Source organism: Cyprinus carpio, chromosome A6 (genome assembly GCF_018340385.1).
Source record: "Cyprinus carpio isolate SPL01 chromosome A6, ASM1834038v1, whole genome shotgun sequence".
NCBI classification, from domain to species: Eukaryota; Metazoa; Chordata; class Actinopteri; order Cypriniformes; family Cyprinidae; genus Cyprinus; species Cyprinus carpio.
The window spans coordinates 28,654,889-28,678,055 of record NC_056577.1 but is presented as its reverse complement, the minus strand read 5'-3'; the positions used below and the strand labels follow the sequence as shown (position 1 = coordinate 28,678,055).

Here is a 23,167-nt window from a genome sequence, read left to right as displayed (position 1 = left end):
TAATTTGAGTAATTGCAGACATACAGCAGATGAAAATTGATGTGAACAAGCTTTTTTTTTTTTTTACACATTTACTCTGAAAAGATTTTTGTCAATCACATTCCATATTCTTCACAGTTACAAAATTGGCATTAAAAGTGAATATCGTCAGCACACATTTAGTGGCAAAAACATCTCTTACACTAACACTGTGATCATGTCATCATTTACGCTTGGAATGAAAATCAAATAATTGCATTTTAAACACCTGTCTGAAAAAGGAAAAATGTTGAAAAGCCTAGTACAGTATTTCTTGACAGTTATTTCAAGCCGCTTGCCTTTCCTGCAACATCCCCAATGGCAACATCAATACGGCAATCACATTACGAAACATTGAGACAACGTTGCACTTTTATTTTAATTCATAACGGTGTATAATGTCAGCTTTACTGAGGGAGATTATCTGAGGTGGTCAGTACAGGACAGTAGAGCAAGTGGTGTGTGTCTAATGGATGCAACTTTTGTGAAAGAACATGTACAAGTCGTGACTGATATTTAATCATTTTGAAGATTAAGAACAGTTTGAAATCATCTTAGACGAGTCTCCTCCTCTTGCAGTCACTCTCCATCTGGTCTTCAGAGGCAGTTTTGGCTGTGGTGGCACCCAACGGGGACACAGAGTTGAGCAAGGGGTCCTCAGATGCCTGGCCGAACAGAGCCAAGAGCATGGCCACACCGAAACCAGTAGCACGCTCCCCCTGTCCACAATCCACACCAATGAATTATTAACAGTTCTTGGAGAAATACTCATCATTTTAGTTCATGTTCAGTCTATACTCACAGCGTGGACTGGTGAAGCGATGTCCACATGTACCCAAATGCCTGGCCAATCAAAACCCAGATGAGAACCAATGAAGAGGCCAGCACAGGAGCTCTGCGCATTCTCACGGTCCTGCAGACACACAAAATATGCACCAACATTAAGTCAAATGAAATTACTATTAAAGCTATTATTTCAATTGAATTTTGTCTTAGGTTTGAAGAACTGAAAATTCCAATTCAGACAGCAATAAAAAAAAAAAAAAAAAAAAAAAAAAAAAAAAAAAAAAAATCAAAAAAAAAAAAAAAAAAAAAAAAAAAAAAAAATTAAAAAAAAAAAATCGCAACAAGGAATATTAAAAAATAAAAAACGGGTAAAAGGAAGTAAAAATAAAGCGTAAATTAAAAATGTAAAATATAAAGTAAACAAATGTTTTAAAGGTAAAGTAAAAATTAAAGTTAGTAATTAAAAAGTAAAATAAAACAAACTAAATAAAAGGTAAAAAAATTATATCAAATAAAGAATTTAAGTAAAAGAATATGTAAAAATGCAAAGTAAGGAAAAGAAAAGAAAATAAGAAAACTAATAAAAAAGTAAAATTAAAAAATAAATTAAAAAGCAAAGCTGTAAAAGCTAAAAAGTCCCTCATGTACTAACAGTAAACAATTATTATGCACTGTATGGTACACAATTATGGTAACTTCCATCACTGTGGTGAACATTTGTGCATAAGGGGAAATAGCACACTCTCTTTATCCCCTTTCACTCCACACCCATCTTTTTTCCTTACCGCCACAGAGTTCTTCATGTCAGCCACAGCGGAGGTGAATTCACTGAAGTGAAGCTCGGGGCAGTAGACCAGAGGATGTGCCAGGTCTCCGCTGCTGCGGCCCGCTCTCACACAAGCGGCTTCCCACTGCTCACTGTTGGTCATCACAGCAGCGTGATACTTCCCCGTGGAGATTCCCTGCAGCAGGAAACAGCAGACATTAAAGAAAACAGAAAACACAAGAGACAGGATGTTTGATATGTATTGTGGAACTTGATTTTACTGATTAAGAACTGGATTTAGAAACAGTGATATTATCAAAAATTATTATGATTAAAAAAAATAAAAAATGTAATTTATTCCTGTGATGCAAAGCTGAATTTTCAGCATCATTACTCCAGTCTTCAGTGTCACATGATCCTTCAGAAATCATTCTAAGATGCTGATTTGTTGCTCAAAAAACATTTCTCATCAATCTTAAAAACAGTTGTGCTGCTTAAAAGTTTGTGAAAACCTGTGATTTATTTTTTTCGGTCAGAGTTCTTTGATGAATAGAAAGTTGAAAAGAACAGCATTTTTTTCCTGACATTTTGCTGTCTGATCAAAGGGATTTTTTTGGTCAGCACTAATGACTAAAATGCACGATGAAAAACAAAGAAGTGATTCAATGGCCACTATTCAAAAAAGAGCTTCCATCACATGATTATAAACACACAACATGTGTCAAGATATATCTGTTTTTAGCCAAAATCCAAAGTGTAACAGCCATAAAGCAGTTTAAAACAAGGATACGTGTTAGCTGATAAACAGAAGTGGTTTGTGTTGTGGAATTCCTCCAATTCTCCCTGATATCATGTGACAGTCTTCATATCAATATACAAGATCTTGTTCTCAGTTAAAACCCGTAAGACTTGTACTCAGATGTCACAAAGAAGATAGAATGACTGCACTGAAATTGAATATATAATTATAAACTTTCCACTCTTTAGAAAAGCAAGCAAGTGCATTCAGAAGATCCTCACACACTACTGTCAACACCAACGCACCTGAGCGCCGGTCAGTGTCGCTATGTCCAGTATGATGTCTGCAGAGAGATCTTTGCTAGCATATACAACACCATCAGAGAGCACCAGCCTCCCTTCAGCATCCGTGTTGTTTATCTCCACTGTTCTGAGAAATCATGGAAACACACCTTAGTTACAGGCAAACTGCATCACTGGTTAGGCATGGAAGATGTTTTCATTGGCAAACCAAAACTTACTTTCCAGAGTAGAGAGTGTGTATATCATCTGGTCGAGTAGCTGTCGGTCCTACTGAGTTCTCAGCTAGGCAGAAAACTGCATGAAGATTGTCCTTAAAGCCCTGAGACATGCAACAGAAGTCAACATCAGAGCTTCAGACATGTGTTAAGGTTACACTTGGTATTAAACATCCAAAATAAGTTAATACTTTTATTCAGCAGGGATGCATTTAATTTATCAAAAGTGACAGTAAAGACATTAATAATGTTACAAATAATTTCTATTTCAAATAAATGCTGATCTTTTCCTGAAAAAAAAAAAAAAAAAAAAAAAGTGTCACGGTTACCAAAAAAAGTTTCAACACTGATAATGTTTCTTGAGTAGCAAATCAGCATATTAGAATGATTTCTGAAAGATCCTGTGACACTGAAGAATGGAGTAATGATGCTGAAAATTCAGCTTTCCATCACAGGAATAAGTAACATTTAAAAAAAAAAAAATATTCAAATATAAAACAGGTCTTTTAAATTGTAATAATATTTCACAATTTTAATGCTGGTGAGCATTTGAGACTTCACACACACACTGAAAATGCAAGCAGTCCTGAAATGAGACACCCTCCCATTAACAAATATTACACTGTCGCTGTGGATGGATTTGAGATACATAAAGTGCAAGCCGTTTTGGCTGCCCACTTGTGATCAGACCACCCGAAACAGGGGTTAGCACCTTTAATGTAGATAAGTTTCTCAGCCAGTAATCTTTAGTGGACAAAATAATCAGTACCTGTTTAACAGTAGCTTTAAAAGCTCCCAAAACAGCTGCGGCTCCTCCACAGTCTCTCTTCATTCCTGGCATTGTGGTCTGTAAAGGGGAGAAAAATAAATTTTACAAATAATAAATAATCTTAAATGCAGTGAGGACAGTGAGGTGTGTCATTTGTGTGCCTCTAGCGGCACCAAAAAGCATTGCAAAATATCTGCATTTGGTCTCACAAACTCTATAAAAAAAAAATATATATATTTCTTACATCACACTCTGCATATTAAACTGGAATGGGTTTCATATTAATACCATAAAAAAATTATAAATGTCACCTTTAAGAAAAAAAGTATAGTATTTTTGAGTGCTCTGCCCTTTTAGTGCATTAGGCAGACAGTGAGGTGCAGTATTTACTTTGCCCTTGATGCTGAGACCGCCGGTGTCGTAGACAATGCCTTTGCCCACCCAGGCAATGGTCTGTGTGGCTCCTGAGGGAGTGTGGCTGAGCACAGCCAATGCAGGAGGATGCGGAGCAGCTTTACCAACTCCATAGATACCTAAAGAGAGAATGATTTTACACAGGTAAACATATGGATGCTTGCGTCATTTCTGCTAAACGAAATGCGTTTTCAAGCCTAAAATGGCATGCACGATTTTTCTTTACGTGCCAGAAAAACTTCTGGAAGAAGAAGCACTAAGTCAGCAGTTCTAAAATAACACATCCATTCACTCATCTTGTGATGAGAATGCAAGCTCATCGTTTTCATCATACTGTAGATCAGAAAATGTTGCAATCGGCTGACTTTTTAAAGAATTCAAGATTACCTCCAAAGCCCTTTTGTTTCAGTTCCTCTCCTCGAATTATAGTTGGAGTGATGCCTAATTCACTGCCCACTGCTTTGATTTCCTGCACAAGATTAAGTAACAAATACATAAATAATAATAATAATAAATAAATAAATAAATAAATAAATAATTGTTTTTGTTAATTAAAATAACTCTTAATTAAAAAATAAAATCTAAAAGCTAGATGAAAAACTTAAGTGAAAATTAAAAAAGAAAAACAAAAAACATTTTCATTCACCATTGTCTGTTTTTTTTTTTCATTTTAAGCATAAAGCATTAAAACTGAAATTTGTTCAGTTTTTCCAAGACTAAATTTTACATTTGCATCTCAAGTAAATGTTATCTTGATTTAAAAATGTTTAGATAATAGTATTGAAAAATAATGAGGAAGATATTGATTTTTTGCAATGCATGCAACATTTAATGCCATAACCTTATGAATTTAAGACTTTTCTGACTTTTTAAGGCCTTTATTTATGGAAGGACGAATTAAGACCAAGACCTTTTTAAGACCCGCAGAAACCTAAAGTACTAAAATTACTAAAAAGGAAATAATTATTTCTATCATGCTTAAATGTTTTTTTAAAATATTCATAAAAGTGGCAAAAGCACATAGAAAAATACTAAAATTAAAAATATTATTTAATACTATAATAATATATAAATAATATTAAAATAAAACTGTTTCACAGAAACTGCGAGTAGAAACGCTTGCCTTTAGGAAGTCATCAGTATTCATTTCGCTGCATGGACTGTCCACGATTCGAGCAGCCAGACGAACTCCATCCGCCGCACTGGCAAGACACTGGAAACAACCACTTGCACATTGAAACTGATGTAATATAATGATGCATAATCATAAATGAACTAGTAACCTACTTAATCTGAGGCACAGGGAAGTAACTCGAAACACTTTATCGCTTTACCTCCAGTGTGGAGACCTCCAGCGGGCCACTGTCCTGACCCACAGTGACAAACTCCACAGTGACGTGCTTCTTCTCTTTTCTGCGAGAAGATGCTGAACGGCGGGTGAAGAGCGGGAAAGCTCGGGCAATGGCACACGCTGACGCAAACACATCAGAGTGCTCGCACACTATCTGAAAAACCAACCAAAGCCACCTTGTCAACTAATCTCAAATTCAAAGAAATGTTTCAAGTTGAGCTGCATTATCAACATCATTACTGCAAGAGAAAATAACTGCACATTGTATCTAATTTATATAATAATATAATATATATATATATATATATATATATATATATATATATGAGAGAGAGAGAGAGAGAGAGAGAGAGAGGGAGAGAGAGATAACGTGAAATATTATTACAATTTAAAATAACGGTTATCTATTTCAATATCTTTTAAAATGCAATTTATTCATTTAATGCCAAGGCTGACGTTCCAGCAGACTGTCTTGGTCTATTTTAACAAAAATGGAGTTCCAAGCACATGGTGTGAAACGAGGCTGACCACAATGCAGCGGTTGTTGCCGGCAGGCAGGCAGGTTCGGACGAGGCGGGTGAGGAAGTGTGCGGATGATGGGCTGTTGTGACGACTGACTCGTGAGGGAATAGCGGCCACGGCTGCAAAACTCAAATACAGCGGGCAACTATCCGTAGGGTTGGGATTCAGAGAAGCCAAAGCCGCCTGCCATATCTGAAAACAAAAACAGATACCGCACACATTAATTAAAATATGCCACAGTACCATGCTAAATTATTTCCCAGTGAACCTGAAAACTAATCTAGAGTATTAAGTAAAATAATATAATGTAAATCATACATGATCAATAACAGCAGGAAAACTAAACAGTCCAGACCATCAAGTCTATCAGGAAATCCTGCGCTTGACTCTGATTTGATCAAGTGTGGCTGACTTAAGAAAAATAAGAAAGGTCTGTGGCTGTATGACAGTAATGATAACAGATTTATGTAGTTCTCCAAAATATCACCACTGCACATTTTCAATATAAAAAAAAAAAAAAAAAAAAAAAAAAAATGATATTGCTATTGTTCTTCCAAGAATACCATGGCACTTTTTGTTAGTGAAATGCTGACTGTGAAGTGTGTCATTTTATTGAAATATGTAACAGCCAGTCTAGAATAACAATATGTCGTTAAACTGATCTTGTTATCCTGACGTTCATATCAGTAAATGCAGTCTGTTGCACAACACTAGTCTGAAGAGGTAGATTTATCTCTAACTTTAGCCGGTAAGCTAACGTCAACATGCGTTTACAAGCTCAGTCACTTTCTTATTAAACATTACGTACCTCTTTGGTGACCACCGGCTGCAGTTTCCCTTTCACCTGGGTCCAGTTGATCTGTTGCAGGTTGGCGAGCTGGCCGACGATGAGGACCGGGCGGTTCTGCGGCTCCGAGTCCCCGGCAGAAGCCTTGAACTCGAGCAGTACGTTCGCCATCTTCCGCCCGAATGAGAGTCTCTTCAGAGGGAAGAAGATGCACTTTGACCTTCCGCTTCTCCTGGACGTCTCGCGAGCCCTCGTGCCGACTGTGCTATTTAATAATTTATTTATTTAGATCTAGATATTTATTTCAGGTGTTCGACCAAGAAAGGGTTCAAATTAAACATAATTTTACTACAGTAAAGGTGTAGTAACAAGGTTTTTTGTTTTTGGCGTATTGATTAAATTGTATAACCTCGGTTTTACTACAAATACCATATTGTTGTTAGTGCAGCAAAGCCGTGGTTAATTTGTGATTACCATGGTTTAACTATTTTTTAGTTTTATTTGTAGTAAAACCATGGTTCGTAAAGCGTATTACTGTATTAGCCTACTTGAAGAATCTTGGAGTGCCAATGGTGTATGAATATGATAATAATTCATGTATCTACGCACCACATCATGTTTTAAAGCATAGCAAGAGACGTAAACACATTTGTAACTATGACCACATGCGATTCAACCCTGTAAAGTATGACCTATGAAACCATAGTCCGAAAAATCACATTTATATACTGAACTTTTAGTTAAAAATATGTTTTTGTATCATATTTAATATATAAGGCTTTCATGGCACATATAGTATGATGTTAGAGACCCAAACTAAGCAAAAAATGGATGCAGTTGTTATTTATATGTATATAAAAAAGAGTAGCTTGTAATGTAAATCAATGCGTTTTATAACAGCTTAGCAGACCTAAACTAAATGCATATAAATATCATTTGCCACTATATCTCCCAAGAATATCTTAGTAAGATAATGTTTTCATGATATATTTTGCTGAAGAAGTTATCAATCAGATGACACAAGGCATGTTGTAGATTGTGTGCTACAGCAAAGTTTTGATCATGTTGGTAATTTAAAGGCTTTAGAAATTCATATATCAAATGTGATGCAGTAGGCTTTACAGGGTTAAGCAGAAAATAATGAGATTTATTGAGTTATTTCAGTTGAGTGAAAAGGCCTGCCATTGTACTATTTTTTTAATAACGTAAATATTCATGTATCAATGCATTTGTAAAATACCACAAAACCTGCATCTTTATATATATTTGTTTTAATTTCATTAAAAACCTGTTCAGCGTTTACAGAAGGTTCAAATGGCATACAGTAGTACCGTAATGGCAGGAAAATATTATAATTCACACTGGGTTTCACGACAAAATCATGGCGTAAATCACATGAAATGGATTTAAGCCTTGACTGTGCAGTTATATTTTTTCAAACCTTCTAAAATAACATAAGAATAAACGGTCTCTGTATTTATAAAATAATAAGGTCAACAACATGATTTTACCCCATCATACAGTAGTGGTGCAATTACCCTTAACAGGAATTGATTTATAAAAAAAAAAGCATAAAGAAGTAAATCATCATTACAATAAACAAAGAAAAAAAAGGACTTTGGACTACCAACGGACAACAACAGAACTCCATAAACTCTGTACACGTTTGCATCTAAAATAAATAATTTCCTCTTGTACAGGGAACAGTAGTTTTACAGTCAATCAGCCGAACCGACAGAGCTTCTGTCTGAGACTGAAGGGCAAAGTTCAGTTTAAGTTCAAAGGTCAGACTGAACAATACAGTAGTGACAACACCAGCCAATGAAACATGGACAAGGAAAGCTTTAAAAACATCCAAGTTCAGCACACAGATGTTCACTCTTTAAGGCAAGGAACGGAGTGATTCAAAAAATCTTGATCAATCACTCCCACGTTTCACTGAATAAATCACTGAAATGATACTGATATCAAAGCAACACTGCCATTAAAACATAGACAAACACATGACGGTGCTTTGGGAACTAACTCTCAGCAATAGACACTCGTAAAGGACAATGTAACATTCAGTTCATTCAACCCCTCATAATCCCAATGATTTTCATTTTACCACATACATACATATATATAAACATTAAAAACTGAACATGGTAAATGCTTTGAGTTCCTCATTCCTCAGTCGTCAGTTTCCTTCACGGTTGACTGGAGTGTCAGTGCTTCTCTCAGACACACACATGGGAAAATTCTCAGATCTTAGGTAAACAGTTTATGATGTCATCTTGGGCTTGCATCGAACACACACATCCCAATTCAAAGGCAGCTTATGACAGGTTTCAGTGTAGATGCTCACTACTGATGTTGACTGAAACCAAGAAAGTGGGTGAATCTTTATGAAACACGTTCAGGTGACATTTAACCCCATATTCAAATGAATATATGTTAAGAATATGCATCATTATAATTATTTTAATGACCACTAAGCCCATTCCCCCCTAAAGTCTCATTTACTTTAACACTCTAATTTACTTTCCATTATTCTCAATGGTTCTTCCCAGTAGATTTGTACCACTATTATACAGTAAAAAAAAAAAAAAAAAAAAAAATACTGTAAAACTGCAACTTTACTTTTAATTTTTGATTTAAATAATTAAATTCTGCATTACAGTAATGAGAGTTGAGAGGGAAACTAGCAAAAAACTATAACCTGGGCATTCTTTTGAATAAATTCACCCAAGCATATATGATCATCTTCCGAGGATTCCTAATATTTTCCCATCATCTTCCTGTTTACTCTTTAAATTAGATGACAAGGGCAGTTGAGATGAACATGCTCCCATATCACATCCACACTCCTAATTACTGTGCTTGTTAGAGAAAATGAAGAAAAATGGCCCTCTGAAAGGAACCCGAGTACTAACGCTGCCTCACAACAGAAATAGACACACAAATGTCTCCAGACACTGCCCTGTCCTCATCTTCACTTTGTTGAGTAGTATTTTAAAACGTAAGCACCTTTTACATTTTCCACTCTCAAATAATGGTGTTGAAAGTTAGCATGCATACCTACTCACACACACACATCAGTTTATCTCATACATACAGGTAGATCCCTCCTAGAGGCCATGGAATTATTCATCTAAACTTTGTCCCGAACAGAACAAGTATTAGAACAACGACTATGACAAAGAGAATTAAAATGACCAGCATCTTGCGGTTTTTCTTCTGGTACTGTTCAGCCTAAGAAAGGAAAGAGAAAAGTTAAGTGTGCTTTCCATCTCTACTATGTAGTATTATTTTTTAATGTCAGGTGGATACTGTATGTACATTTATAATACACAACAAACGACTGAAAAAGTAAGGGTAAGCAATTACATCCCTTGACCTGTTGTTTAACACATCATCAGGTTTGATAAGAGCCTCACCTTCTGCAGCTGCTGCAGCCCCTCGTCTGTTTTGACACAAGCTTGCTCCACATTGAAGTCGATTCTGTCGAGGACTGTGCCCTGCATTGAATTTACATTGACATTTACAATGCATATTTAAAAAAATATATTTTGCATGTTTATGCAACTGCCTCAGTCAAAGAAGCATAATATTAATTTTGTGTTTGAACCTAATTTAGTTATAATACCTATTTTTATCATTCATTCTTACATAATTGATATTAAATCAGTTTTAAATATATAAATATATAAAATTAAGTGCATATATATATATATATATATATATATAAAAAATTATATATATATTATATATATATATATACATATATACATATATATACATACATACATATATATATATACATATATACATATATATATATACATATATACATATATATATATACATATATATACATACATATATATACATATATACATATATATATATACATATATATATATACATATATACATATATATACATATATATACATATATATATATATATATATATATACATATACATATACATATATATACATATATATATATATACATATATATATATATACATATATATATATATATATATACATATATATACATATATACATATATATACATCTATATATATATATATATATATATAAAAATACATAAATAAAAAATGCATTTAAAAATCTAAAATAGTACTAGTATTAGGACCTGATTTTTTTTTTTTTGCACCAGGACACAGACTGACCTGTTCAACAACCATTCCAGCAAGATCTCTAAATATCTCATTTAGGTCAGAGATGGACTGAACAATTTGTCGAATTTCTCTCTCTCGCTCTTCTACCACCACTGTGTTTTGCTGAACCAGCACTAGTTGGTGATCTGTAAATCCCTGAAAGAGTGAGAAAGACACTTTCAAAGTCAGACGTCAACCATGTACTGAATATAGAATGCTATTACATAACAATTAGTGCAATGAAATGTAGATTAATGTTACATATTTACTTAATTTGAAAAGATTAAAATTTAACTTAATTAAAAAAAACTAAATAAATCTGTAAAATTAACATTCACGTTTTAGCAACAAAAAAAAAGTTAAAAAACAATAATAAAAAGTAAACACTCTAACCAACAGTAGACCCAGTAAGTTTATTAGCACTGGGAATCATATTTTCTTAAATAAAGACCAGGTAACGCTCATTTTACATACAGCACACAGTGACATATGACTTGAATATGACGCTGACAAAATAAATATAAGAGCATAATTTATTCGCTGCCCAAATAAAAGCTGCTTATTGGCCAAGCAAAAACACTTCAGCGAATGCCACCAACTTAAAAATGCCAAATATTGGCTGATATTAGGAAATATATCGGTCAACCACTGCACACCAATATCTAAAAGTTAAAAAAAATATATAAGATTATTAATTTTATATTATGGCCCATATTTAATATAAATCTATACAGTGTTCACTCTAAAGGTCTGGATTTTAGAGTTGACGTGCTTCAAGGGACATTCAGCATCAAAACATTAAAATACAATTACAATAAAATGTTATATATAATAATTAACTACAATCTGCTACCAAAAATAATGCAAATAATTTAAAGCGATAGGCTGATACCAATATAGCCACAAATATGGAAACATGTATGTAACATATATACTAAAAAACATGTGAATATGAGTATTAGTAAAACATTCTCACTCTGTCATATAGCGCAATATCTTCATCTTCCTCCACAAGAGGACCAGAGTCAAAAAAGTGCTTGGATCTTTCTTCACGGTTTTTCATCCCTGTAAATGAAAGTAATTTCAAGATTTGTAATAAATAAACAGCATGAGGTGAAAGCTAATGTTGATTGTGTTTGCATACACTTACGTTTCAGGTAGCTTGACTGTGTGTGTCTGAAGTTGATTGACAGTTCTTGAAGGCTCTGGGCCAGTGAGGAGACCACATTAGTCAACAGCCTGTTTTCTTGTTCTGTACAATGACGGCTCTGAGTCTGCAGCCCCGTCACGGCCCGCTGGCACCTGTGAAACATCTACACACACAGATGCAGATACACTACAGATGAAAATTCAGTTTTATAATGTGTGCAGTGATTAACTGACGTAGCTGTTCTGTGTCCACTTCAATAAAACACCTTTTCTCTGTGTGTGTGTGTTTTATTATACCTGTGTAATTTCTTGTGTAGTGATCTCGATGGCGTGCTCCTCCTCACTGCTGTCATCCAGTGTGGGCCGGTTCATGTGTTTGTCATGCAGACTGGCCAGTTCCTTCATCTTCTGACGAATACGTGTGATTTCATACTGAATCTGCAGGAACAAGGAATTCACTATTCACTCTGTTGACTATGGATACAAGCCTTATTTGAGCCAAGTCTATGTATGGGAATGTCAAATTTCTATATCTAGGTTCAGAATAAATACTGTTGATGAACACAGAAATTATTTAAACTGATCCCCCATTTGTAAATACAAAAAAAATGTTTACAACATTAATCCTACCCGTAAAAAAAAAGAAAAACTTTTTATGTGCATGTTTTTTGTCTAAACAAATTAAGGTGTGAATTTATATTATTTCTCTGCTAATTTATAGCATGCCCCAGATGCCGTCTGTAAATCTGAACTTGTTTTGAAACTGGAACATCCCTTTAATATCACTTTAAATCACTTAAAACAATCATCTAATTACCTCATCCACTCCCTCCACCCATTTAGGCAGAAGTCTCTTTGTGACACCGATAGCAGCCTCTGGATCCAAACTGATGCCTGACACCAGAGCCATACGGTCATCTGCCAACTAACAGACATAGAGAGAGAGAGAGAGAGAGAGAGAGAGAGAGAGAGAGAGAGAGAGAGAGAAATAACAGTAAACATCACAGTTTGTTGATAAAATTTGTGAAATTAATTTAAATAAGGTAAATCATGAAATGTAGCTGTATGAGATTATTATTGGTAGCTGAAAGAATTATTGCTCAATACATTTAATCAAAACCGAGGAGTAAATAGTGTATAGTGTTCAAATTTTGCACAAACAGACTGACTCTTTACTAAGCCCCACCTTAAAAATGGCAATCCTACTTTATCCTTCTATTGTTCCATCATATTATCAGACAAGCTCTTGCTCTTTTTTAATGAAAGGTGTGTATGTTTGGATGGTTTTAAAAGCAATTTTATAAGAAAATACAATAAAACGTTGAGTCATTTAAAACTGTAAAACAAGGATCCGATTGTCAAATCTTTAAAAAGGTGGCTAAAACTGTCGCACCCATTCCTAAATTAACGTACAGAACTATGTTTTGGTGCTTAATTAATATTAATTCATTCTAATGAGACATTCTGTAAAGCACATCTGAGCTAGCAACAGTAACCAAGGGGGCGGATCTTAGCAAAGGGATGCTAAAACATCAAGGTTACCTCATCAAACTCCTAATGTGATTGGAAGACCACAGCGATGTCCCATCCAATGAGAGGAGAGATAAAGGAGAAGTGGAGGAACATGAGGAGTGGGAGCAGAGGAGCCAAGACAAAAAGCAGTGATCAGCATCAAAAAGACTGACAGCAGGACTTGGACAGAACTGGACAAATCAGGAACAAAAACCAGTAAATGCAAATTGTTCTTAATTGGAGATTATTTCATATATATATATATATATATATATATATATATATATATATATATATATATATACATACATATACATATATATATGCTAATGTAGAAGAAAGAAATACATAGATACAAAACATGTAGGTGCATTATATATTTTGTGGCATCATGTTGCAATAATGTTTCCAGGTTTTGTCCATTCCAGCCCAATAACTCCAACTGCATAATTGTGCTACTGATTCATAAATTCATTAAATAAGATATTAGGTTTGGAAAAACAAAGTACTTTCTGGTGCTACTGAATTCATAAGAAGCAATAAAAGACAAAGCTGGAAGATAAAACCTATTTTTAACCCAAAACAACACACTGACATGATTACTGTAGATCTTAGCAATGCACAGCAGAAGATTCTGTCAGGATTTTGCAAGGCAGGGCAAGAAGTGCTCAGCTAGACCACAGAGGTGCAAACAGGCAAAAATCAACATGCAAGCAGATGGTAAGAAATGGAGCCACTACACCAGACAAAACACAAGCAGGCATGATTGATATATGATCAGAATGACGTCGGTGCTAGTAACTTTTAGTTACTTTTCACAGCTTCAAATACTGCATTGACAGACATACAAAATCTGTCTGTCAGGACCCAATCAATACCCTATAAAGATAATAGACTATTTAAAAGCATGCTGGATAGCAGGTCGCCCACCAGCATCAAAGAGAAAGAAAAACCTGATGCATAACTTATCTGTAGGAAAGATCTATGGAAGATTGGGAGACAAAACATACTGCCTTCCTCTGGAGTCTCATTTGTAAATGTAAAAACATAACTAGAGCAAAGTATATATATTGAGAATCAAAGAGTCACAAAAATATTTTAGAAATGTAGCAATAAAACAACACTACAGTCATTATGTTTGTATATGCATACAAATAAGGTATTATAACAGCTTAGAGACATTTAATGGAAAGTGATACATAAAGGCATAAATTATGATTTTAAAAGGATTTAATGATTTTTAAATTCCATTATATTTCACAACTTCAAGTAACAAACTCGGTGAGCAAATGAAAAATATCCAGAATGTATAAATATTTAATTAAAAACTATTTTTGTATGATCAGATTTTCAGGAAAAAAGCTAACCTACACTACTGTTCAAAAGTCTAGGGTCAGAATAATTTCTGAAAAAGAAAATAATTATTTTATTAAGCAATGATGCATTAAAATGATCTAAATATTCAATCCTGCAAAATCACTGCTTCCACAAAAACATAAAGATAATATTAAGAAATGTTTAGCAAATCAGCACATTAAAATGTTAAAATAAATAAATAAAATGTATTTTTTATTTTATTTTGAAGGATCATATGATACAGACACGAGAGCAATAAAAAGTTATTTTAAATTGTAATGATATTTCATAAAATTTCGGTTTTACTATATTTTTATCAAACAAATTTAGTCTTGGTGCACATAAGAACCAACCCTAAACTGCCAAACAGTAGTGTCTACTTATTTTGACATTACTGTTTGATTTTCTGAAGACTAGTAATTAATCCTGGGACTAGTCACTAATCCCCATCTTTGTTTTATTATGCAGATATTAATATCTGAAATAAAACACAACTTCAAAAATGTCTGACTGTTTCTCTTCAGATTTATACATCTATCAGCTATTCTAGTAGTTATCAAACAAAAGACAGTTAATATTTTCCGCACTTATTTTGGCCACATTAACCTCTCTTATTACACAAAGCTTAATTTTGTTCCACACACAGTATATATGGATCGTCATACACTAAAATATACAGCTGATTCTTTATATTTCAGGGACCCTGGCGTCCCCAACACCTAACTTGGATATTTGACGTTAAACGTCCGCAAAACTAGCACGACATTCATCAGCCTTTAGTAATTTCATCGCCATTCCCGTATGTTGAGGTAAATCATAATGAATCTGTGTGGAAACGGCTTGCGCAGACCTGCCAGCTCCTCACACGGCAAACAAACAGCGGAGGTTTGTTGGACAACCAACATCAACAAACACCACTAGCTAGGGTTGTTGTCTAGCTAGCTCAGAATCACAAACACACGCGAAAACAACCAATTCAGACAATGAACGTTAGACTCACCGCAGCATTGCTACGTGTATTCAGAGTTCGACGGGGGTCGAGTGTACTCACTTGCTCAGCCAAAATCTGCCGGTTTTGGATTGCATTGTTCCGCATTAATAAGAAGGCATCGGTCAGTCGCCGAGTTGCCATGGCTACGCAATACACGATGACCGTAAAACGAAATAACTGCGTGCTGCCTCGAGGTCTGTGTTTAGATTAATTACTCAGCTCGTCGCCAAGGCAGCTAGACGGCTACTTGACTAGCGAGCTAGCCTGCAAAACGGCAGGCAGGCTCGCTCACCAACTCAACACCCCCGCTTTCGAGAGTTTCCGGCTCTCTTTTAGACCAGAACAGTCCTGAGTCTGTATCCTGTAAAGTATTGACACATTACAAGACCGATAATACAAGCTTCAGCTTGGTTTTAGGGCTCTAATGGACCATCTCTGTGACTTCCGTGACGTGGAACACGTAAACGTGACATCACAATAAAACTTCCGCTTTGGACTATGAATATGCAAAAATCAGTGACGTTATTATTGATGTCGACTTTTAATTTTGAAAATTTGGAAAATGTACTATTATCTTTTTCTTCTATTTTTATACTGTATCATGATAATAAAATTATAAAAATAATTATTTTTGAATTATACATTTCATGTACTATGGAAAATGCGACATCAGAGATGTTATTTAGGCCGTGTAATTTTATTTATTTATTTTGAACCTTTAGTTAGTAAATGACGTTTAAAAGCAAAATGATTTAATCTAAACAATGTTTACATTTTATTTATTTATTTATTTGCATAAGTTTGCTATGTTAATTTAGTAGCTTATATATATTAATTATATAAAAATCGAATATTTTCTTTGGCAACTGTCATTTAATAAATTTTGTCTTTTATTTTACTTTTTTATTTCGTGAATATAACAATGAAAATAATAATAATAATAATAAAATATCTTAAACTATATATTTTTGTACTATGAATAGGGTTAAGATGTGTAAACATAAAACCTATATGTTTATTAGTCAAAAGCCTTATAAATAAATGTACATTCGTGAATTATAAACCACTTTGTTCTTCAAATATGAGCATAAAATTAATTTAGTTTAAAATCAATGATAAGTGTGGCACTGTATGAGGAATTTGGGGTGTGTTTATTTATTTATTTTATTTATTCTTTACTGGCTGTAATTGAAGAAAAATGGCATGCATTAATACAACTAGGTCACGTTTGGGTCTGTCTGAGAAAAAAATACTGAAGAATGGAATTTTAAACTATTAGCGCAAATTCTCATTTTTTTTAAATCGGCATAAGTTGTCGCTCCTGAATTGTTACGGTGGCTCAAGCGCCATGAGGGATTTTCATAACCTGCCTTTACCAAAATGAGCGTAAAACCACACAGCGGCAGTGTTTCCTACCTGTAAGATCACGCGTACAGTTTGCCATCAATGTCGACGTTGATAGAGAAAACTTCTGTGTGAACGGTGTGGACCTGTTGAAGGGATAACTAGCTTTCTCCGGTGGCTGGGTGGGAAGTGACAGACTTTTTGTGCATTTCTGCACTGCTGGGGCTTTTCCCTTGTGGAGCAACACATCACTTCACCTGCCAGTGTTTAAAGCCCATCTGTGAAACCTGTAAACATGGCTAGTTGTCCAGTTCTATCTATCTGTCTGTCTGTCATTTGTGGTCACAGCATACTTCAATTTGTGTTTGTTCATAGTTTGATGACTTTATTATTAATCTAAAATGTGGAAAACAGTCATAATAAAAAAATCAGTAGGTGTGTCCAAAGGTTTGACTGATAGTTTGCAGATACAGAAGGAAAGAGAAAGCTTCCAGCTTCATTTTCCATGTGCTAACCAGTGTGACAGGCCAAATCTGCTGGGTTTACGTAAGACAACCCCACCCCTGTCTATATAACTTAGAAGCATGCATCTTAGGGTGACCCTTCAAAGATGTCCTGCAGTAGTGAATTTATTATTGCATACTGCCAACTTATAACAACCTTAAAAAGCACCCTACTGCAATGCTACATAAAGAACTGTGACTTACAAACGAGCAGCAGCAGCAGTCAACCACACAGCAACATCATTTAACGCCTCCTGTGATATGTGTGAGTGAACGGCTGGTGAAGCTAAACTACAATAATAGATCCAAGATTACAGAATATTCTGGAATAGAGTATACATAATAAAATATTAAATAAAATATAAAGGCCTAATAAAACAAAGTTGAGGTTGCAGAATGAGAAAAGACAGATATAACTGGAAGGTTTATATAGGAACATGAACAGGCAACTACAGAATGTGTATTGCATTTAAAAGTTCATAAGTGGAGAGTACAGTAATGTTAGAGAGGTTAACTGGGGCTATAAAGCAGACAAAACCCAGAAGTGTTTTTACCTCATCTGGACAGTAACAGAAAATAGAGGTTGTGACTGAGAGTAACTAGCAGGGATTTCACAAAAAGAGCAGCTGTGTAACCCAAATCCCCTTTCCTAAACTGTTCAGGTCACTCAATATGGTTTTCTATCATATTACACACACTATACATTACTGATTAAAGGTTTGGGGTCATTAAGATATATTAATGTTTTTGAAATAAGTCTTTTGTTCACCAAGGCTGCATTTATTTTACATTTGTGAAATATTGACACATATTTAAACATTTGAAATATTATCACAATTTAAAAGAGCTGGTTTTATTTGAATATTTATATATATATATATATATATATATATATATATATATATATATATATATATATATATATATATATATAATTTATTTCTGTGATGGCAAAGCTGATTCTTAGTAATAAAAGATCATATATTATAGACCAAACTACAGTAAAACCTATCTACATATAGCACACAGTCACTATGAACAGGATAACTCTTTAATGTTATAATAAAACACCAGCCTGCTATTTGTAACACATTTTACTAATTTGACTTAATGTCAGAATGAAACAGTATATTGCAAGAAAAAAGGATGAGACTTGATTTCACAGTGGGAATTGACTGGACTGTGAAAAATTGAAATTTTATGGCAGAACGAACCCATTCTATCATGTTTAACCCAACAGTATTTACATTTTTTGTTCAAAAATGTACACATCTGCCACAAAGATATCCATGAATGAATCTTAATTTGGGGTCTGTTTTGCATGTGATTAATTAAACTAATTATTCGGCATATTAATTCAATCCAAAATTGAAATCGATTGCCATCCTAAGTTAAAATTATACACTTTTTTCCTCTTGGACTGTTTCTCCACTTCTTTGTTTTCTCACACACTTGTTTCTCCTCTCTCCTCCTTTTTTCCATCATTCAGCTACATTCTCTCTTTTTTGAGATTCTCCTCTCTGTTTCATTTTAACCCTCATGCGTACCAAAACCCTGATGGCCATCCTCTCTCTCACACACACACAAACACACACACACACACACACACACACACACACACACACACACACACACACACACACACACACACACACACACACACACACACACACACACACACAGACCCCAGCAGCCACATTCATCATACTCTTCTGGCCCATTCATCAAATCCCCCTGAGCCCCCACAGTCCTCTTAGACACAGGCATGGGGTTAGCAAACATCTTCTGGAATTTAGGGCTGTGGTTGGGTTTTTAATGTTTTACAGCGAGTATCTCACAAGTTCACAATTCCCTGCAGCGCAGAGGAACTCAATGGGAATGGACGGAGAACGCATGTGTATGTAATAGGAATGATGTGTGCTCAAGTGCAGAAAATCCCACAGACTGTTTACAGGGTTTTCATACTTTGTGGCTGTGAGTGATGACATTTATTTGCCCTTGACTGAAGTGAAATCTCTTTGTTTGTATTTGACCTGAGTGACAGTGCCTAGTGTTGTGCTCTGTTTGCTCTCTCACTGAATATGTCCCTCATAGATAGCAGGGCTATTAACAAAAACTTTTATTTTTATTTTTTCATAATCTACAGAAGGCCAGAGTGTATACAATACATAAAATGTATCCAAAAGGTATGAATGAATGAATGAATGAATGAACTAATAACTCTTTACAATAAAGGTTCAGATGGTTAACATTATTTTTTATATGCTATAAATATAAAACAACAACAATACTACCACTACTACTACTAATAATTGTTATTATTATTAAATGAATAATATCAATTTATAGAGCTTTAAATGTAAAAAAAAATTAATAGCATGCTATATGTAGACAATACCATTAACCAAGCTAATAAATGCTATATTGTTCATTTTTATTTTGTTTGTGAATAAGTAAAATGAAATCATTTCATGTGACTACATTTTTTATTACATTTTAAAATGTAAACATACATATATTCTGTTATATAGCTGTGTTAAATAGGCCTATATTTATTATATATTTATAATTTACATTTACTAAATGGACATTATGTTTGTGATCTTTTGTGACTTTTTGTTTAACTTCAGAATGTAAACTTTTATATGCAACATGCATTAACAGTAACATACATGGATTGCTCAAACACTATGATAATAATAAAGCATGTAATACTAAATAAATAAATTGTTCGAAATTACGTCTTTTCATGCATAAATATCCACAACATTTGCTTGTACTTTTCAGCACAAATGAGATATGATGATATGACCAAGAAAGTGTTGTGTCGATGCTGCTAAGGGTGCGCCACCTGCCGCGGCCTCTCAGCAGCCAGGAGCGGAGCGCGGAACGCGGTATAGACATGTGTTCGTCAAACATTCCTTCCACAGCACTCATAAATCAGCATTACCCGGACACCCAGCTCCGCCAGCTGGAGCTCCCGCTCAAACACAACGCTTTGTAATGACATTTTTACAGGAGAAACTTTATACGACAGTTATTTTTTGTGTTGGTGCATTTGAGCTGTGTTGTCTTTCTAAAAGTGAGCTCATGTATTTGTTTTGTAAACCTTTAGACACTGGCTATTTAGACACTTTGAAATGAGAAGGGTTAAAGGTGATTGATGACATCCGAAGGACCGAAACGAATCATGTTTCCAGAGCCAGACGAAACTCAACACACCTGCCACAGCCCATGAATCACCTTAAACGGTCATCATCATCTGGTATAAGTTTTCTCATTGTACAAATTATAATATTATACAGGATATTATACAAAAGTTTGGAAATGAACACTTTTATTCAAATGCACGTTGAAAATTCAGCTTTGCATCACAGAAATAAATTATTTAAAAATATATTCAAACAGAAAACAGTTATTTGAAATTGTAAATTTTACTGTATTTTTGATCAAATAAATGCAGCCTTGGTGAGCATGAGAAACTTCTTTGAAAACATTGGGAAATCATATCAACTCCAAACTTTTGAATAGCAGTTTAATACAAATTATAAAATGTGTGCAATTACAATTCATCTGAGAAACAGAAACTTAAAAACATGTGTTTCATAAATAATGTATAATGTCTGTCTATGAACTTATGGGTTTACAAGTTCATTGCCATTTTTATCACAATGTATAATTATTTTGTTAATCATGTTCACCATTTCTGCTTGAATAAGTCATTAACTGCATGATTTGTATTATCCTAGACCTGTACATTTCTGCCATATGGACATTACTTTGACATAGTCACCACTGATAAATTACTCTTTATTGTAATGTAGAAACATTAATTTTCTGTGAAGCTGCTTTGCAAAGTTTATCGTGAAAGGTACTATACAAATAAACGTGAATTGAATTTGTGCCATTTTTTAATGAACACTGAATGTTAGACATTAAATGACGCCTTTTCCATAATATTTAGTTTAATTCAATGGCCTTAATCAGGAGGTTAAACATCAGTCCACCAATTTTTGGGGGGTCTCTTATTTTTCCATCTCTGTGCCCTCAATTCTTCAGACACCTCAGCAATAACATTCTCAGTGTCCTTTGTTTTCTTTGCTTGTCATAGGCCATTAGCTTTGATAAAACATCCATTACTCTTTTATGAGCTACTCTAGATGTTTGGGCAGGAGCTAAGGAAACCTCAAACTCTGACATGCACTGTGTCCCATAAGCTCTCACCATGGGCCGGTGGGATCAAATATCAATGTGAAATTCCTCATCGCTTAGCTACCTGGCCTGTCTATTATTGGCCCACATGCCACAGAGGGGGCGCAGTAGTGGCATGATTATAAAGGTGTTACAGACTGGATGGAATCTGAAGGCCAGAGGTTCAGACTATAAAGAATGTGAGGTTTTGTGTGTGTGTGAGAAAGAGAGACAAAAAAGGGAGAGAAAGGACACAGAGTTTTAGAAATGGTTGCACAGCCAGAACAGTGGTGCTCAACTGGTTTTGCTTCAGGACCCAGAATTTACATTAGACCTTTTTGCTTATTGCTTAAGTTAAACCAACACTGAAGTTTCTTCATTGTGAAAATGAAATGTATTCTGTTAAAAAGTTTGGACATCGTTAAAATATGGCTAGCTGTGAAATAAGCAATATCCAATTAGTTAAAATTAGACTGAAACAAAGTGGATTTAGTAACCTGGCAGGTTATTTTAAACACATTCAGTTTATTAGTACTTTTACAGGAATCTTACCTGTTTAATTTATGCATAACAGACAAATCTTTTAAATGCAATTCAAATACATAAATCTTAAATTGAGAGCCTTTTTTTTAAATATATTGGACAAAAATGAGAGACTGAAATAAAGAAATAAAGTCATGTACAGTAGAGAGACTATGGAAGGTGAGGAAAAGTACATTAAAAGTTGCTTCTTTTTATCATCACCCATCAACATTGAAGATCAAAGGAATAAAACTGCATGTGAACACACACACACACACACACACACACACACACACACACACACACACACACACACACACACACACAGACACAAACACACAAACTTCATTAAACACAGACATACCACTCTTAAAACATCCAGGCAAGTCAAGTAAAACAGTGTGATCATCTACCAGATAAACTTTCCTCTATGTACATAATATGCATTCTCGTGTGTGTACAGTGACATGTGCGCTCACACACACACACACACACACACACACACACACACACACACACACACACACACACACACACACACACACACACACACACACGTTTGAATTCCTCTCTAGAAGAGGAGTCTCAGAATAAGATATTCAGTTGTCTTGCCAAACACAACAGATGTTTTGCGTGGTATGTGTGAAACGTCTGGGATTTCCATAATTTACAGTGCTGTTTTTCCTACATCTGAAAGGATCTCTCATCGCTAGATTAATATATTTATCAAACTTCAGTATAAAGCAGTGTGGTCAAC

General features: G+C 34.5%; 2 protein-coding genes across 4 annotated transcripts; both read right to left on the bottom strand.

The window, feature by feature from the left end:
• Positions 1-51: 51 nt before the first annotated feature.
• Positions 52-6,923, bottom strand: LOC109091123 (probable aminopeptidase NPEPL1). The gene is made up of 12 exons (XM_042758880.1): positions 6,691-6,923; positions 5,889-6,074; positions 5,344-5,514; positions 5,133-5,222; positions 4,397-4,478; positions 3,986-4,128; positions 3,596-3,673; positions 2,830-2,930; positions 2,615-2,738; positions 1,590-1,766; positions 821-931; positions 52-737 (listed from the first exon to the last, which is right to left on the bottom strand). The coding sequence occupies exons 1-12, from the start codon at positions 6,838-6,840 to the stop codon at positions 573-575; spliced, it is 1,578 nt and encodes a 525-aa protein (XP_042614814.1). The 5' UTR covers positions 6,841-6,923; the 3' UTR covers positions 52-572.
• Positions 6,924-7,926: 1,003 nt separating this feature from the next.
• On the bottom strand, positions 7,927-16,333 carry LOC109091585 (syntaxin-16). Of its 3 annotated transcripts, none has more exons than XM_019105361.2 (9): positions 15,860-16,333; positions 13,534-13,545; positions 12,809-12,916; positions 12,289-12,429; positions 11,993-12,155; positions 11,819-11,907; positions 10,855-10,998; positions 10,089-10,169; positions 7,927-9,903 (listed from the first exon to the last, which is right to left on the bottom strand). In XM_019105361.2, the coding sequence occupies exons 1-9, from the start codon at positions 15,989-15,991 to the stop codon at positions 9,799-9,801; spliced, it is 975 nt and encodes a 324-aa protein (XP_018960906.2). In that variant the 5' UTR covers positions 15,992-16,333; the 3' UTR covers positions 7,927-9,798. The 3 variants fall into 3 exon arrangements, with proteins under 3 accessions (XP_018960906.2, XP_018960909.2, XP_018960910.2); XM_019105364.2 differs by having other exon boundaries at positions 15,911-16,332; XM_019105365.2 differs by lacking the exon at positions 13,534-13,545 and having other exon boundaries at positions 15,911-16,332.
• Positions 16,334-23,167: the final 6,834 nt, after the last annotated feature.

Coding starts and splice junctions, on each gene's coding strand:
- LOC109091585 (XM_019105361.2), bottom strand. CDS start 15,991: ATGGCAACTCGGCGACTGACCGATGCCTTCTTATTAATGCGGAACAAT. Junction 11,908..11,992: donor ACAGTCAAGCTACCTGAAAC/GTAAGTGTATGC, acceptor TTTCATTTACAG/GGATGAAAAACCGTGAAGAA. Junction 10,999..11,818: donor ATATTGCGCTATATGACAGA/GTGAGAATGTTT, acceptor TCACTCTTTCAG/GGATTTACAGATCACCAACT.
- LOC109091123 (XM_042758880.1), bottom strand. CDS start 6,840: ATGGCGAACGTACTGCTCGAGTTCAAGGCTTCTGCCGGGGACTCGGAG. Junction 4,129..4,396: donor GAAACAAAAGGGCTTTGGAG/GTAATCTTGAAT, acceptor TTCTCTCTTTAG/GTATCTATGGAGTTGGTAAA. Junction 1,767..2,614: donor CGACACTGACCGGCGCTCAG/GTGCGTTGGTGT, acceptor TTCCTGCTGCAG/GGAATCTCCACGGGGAAGTA.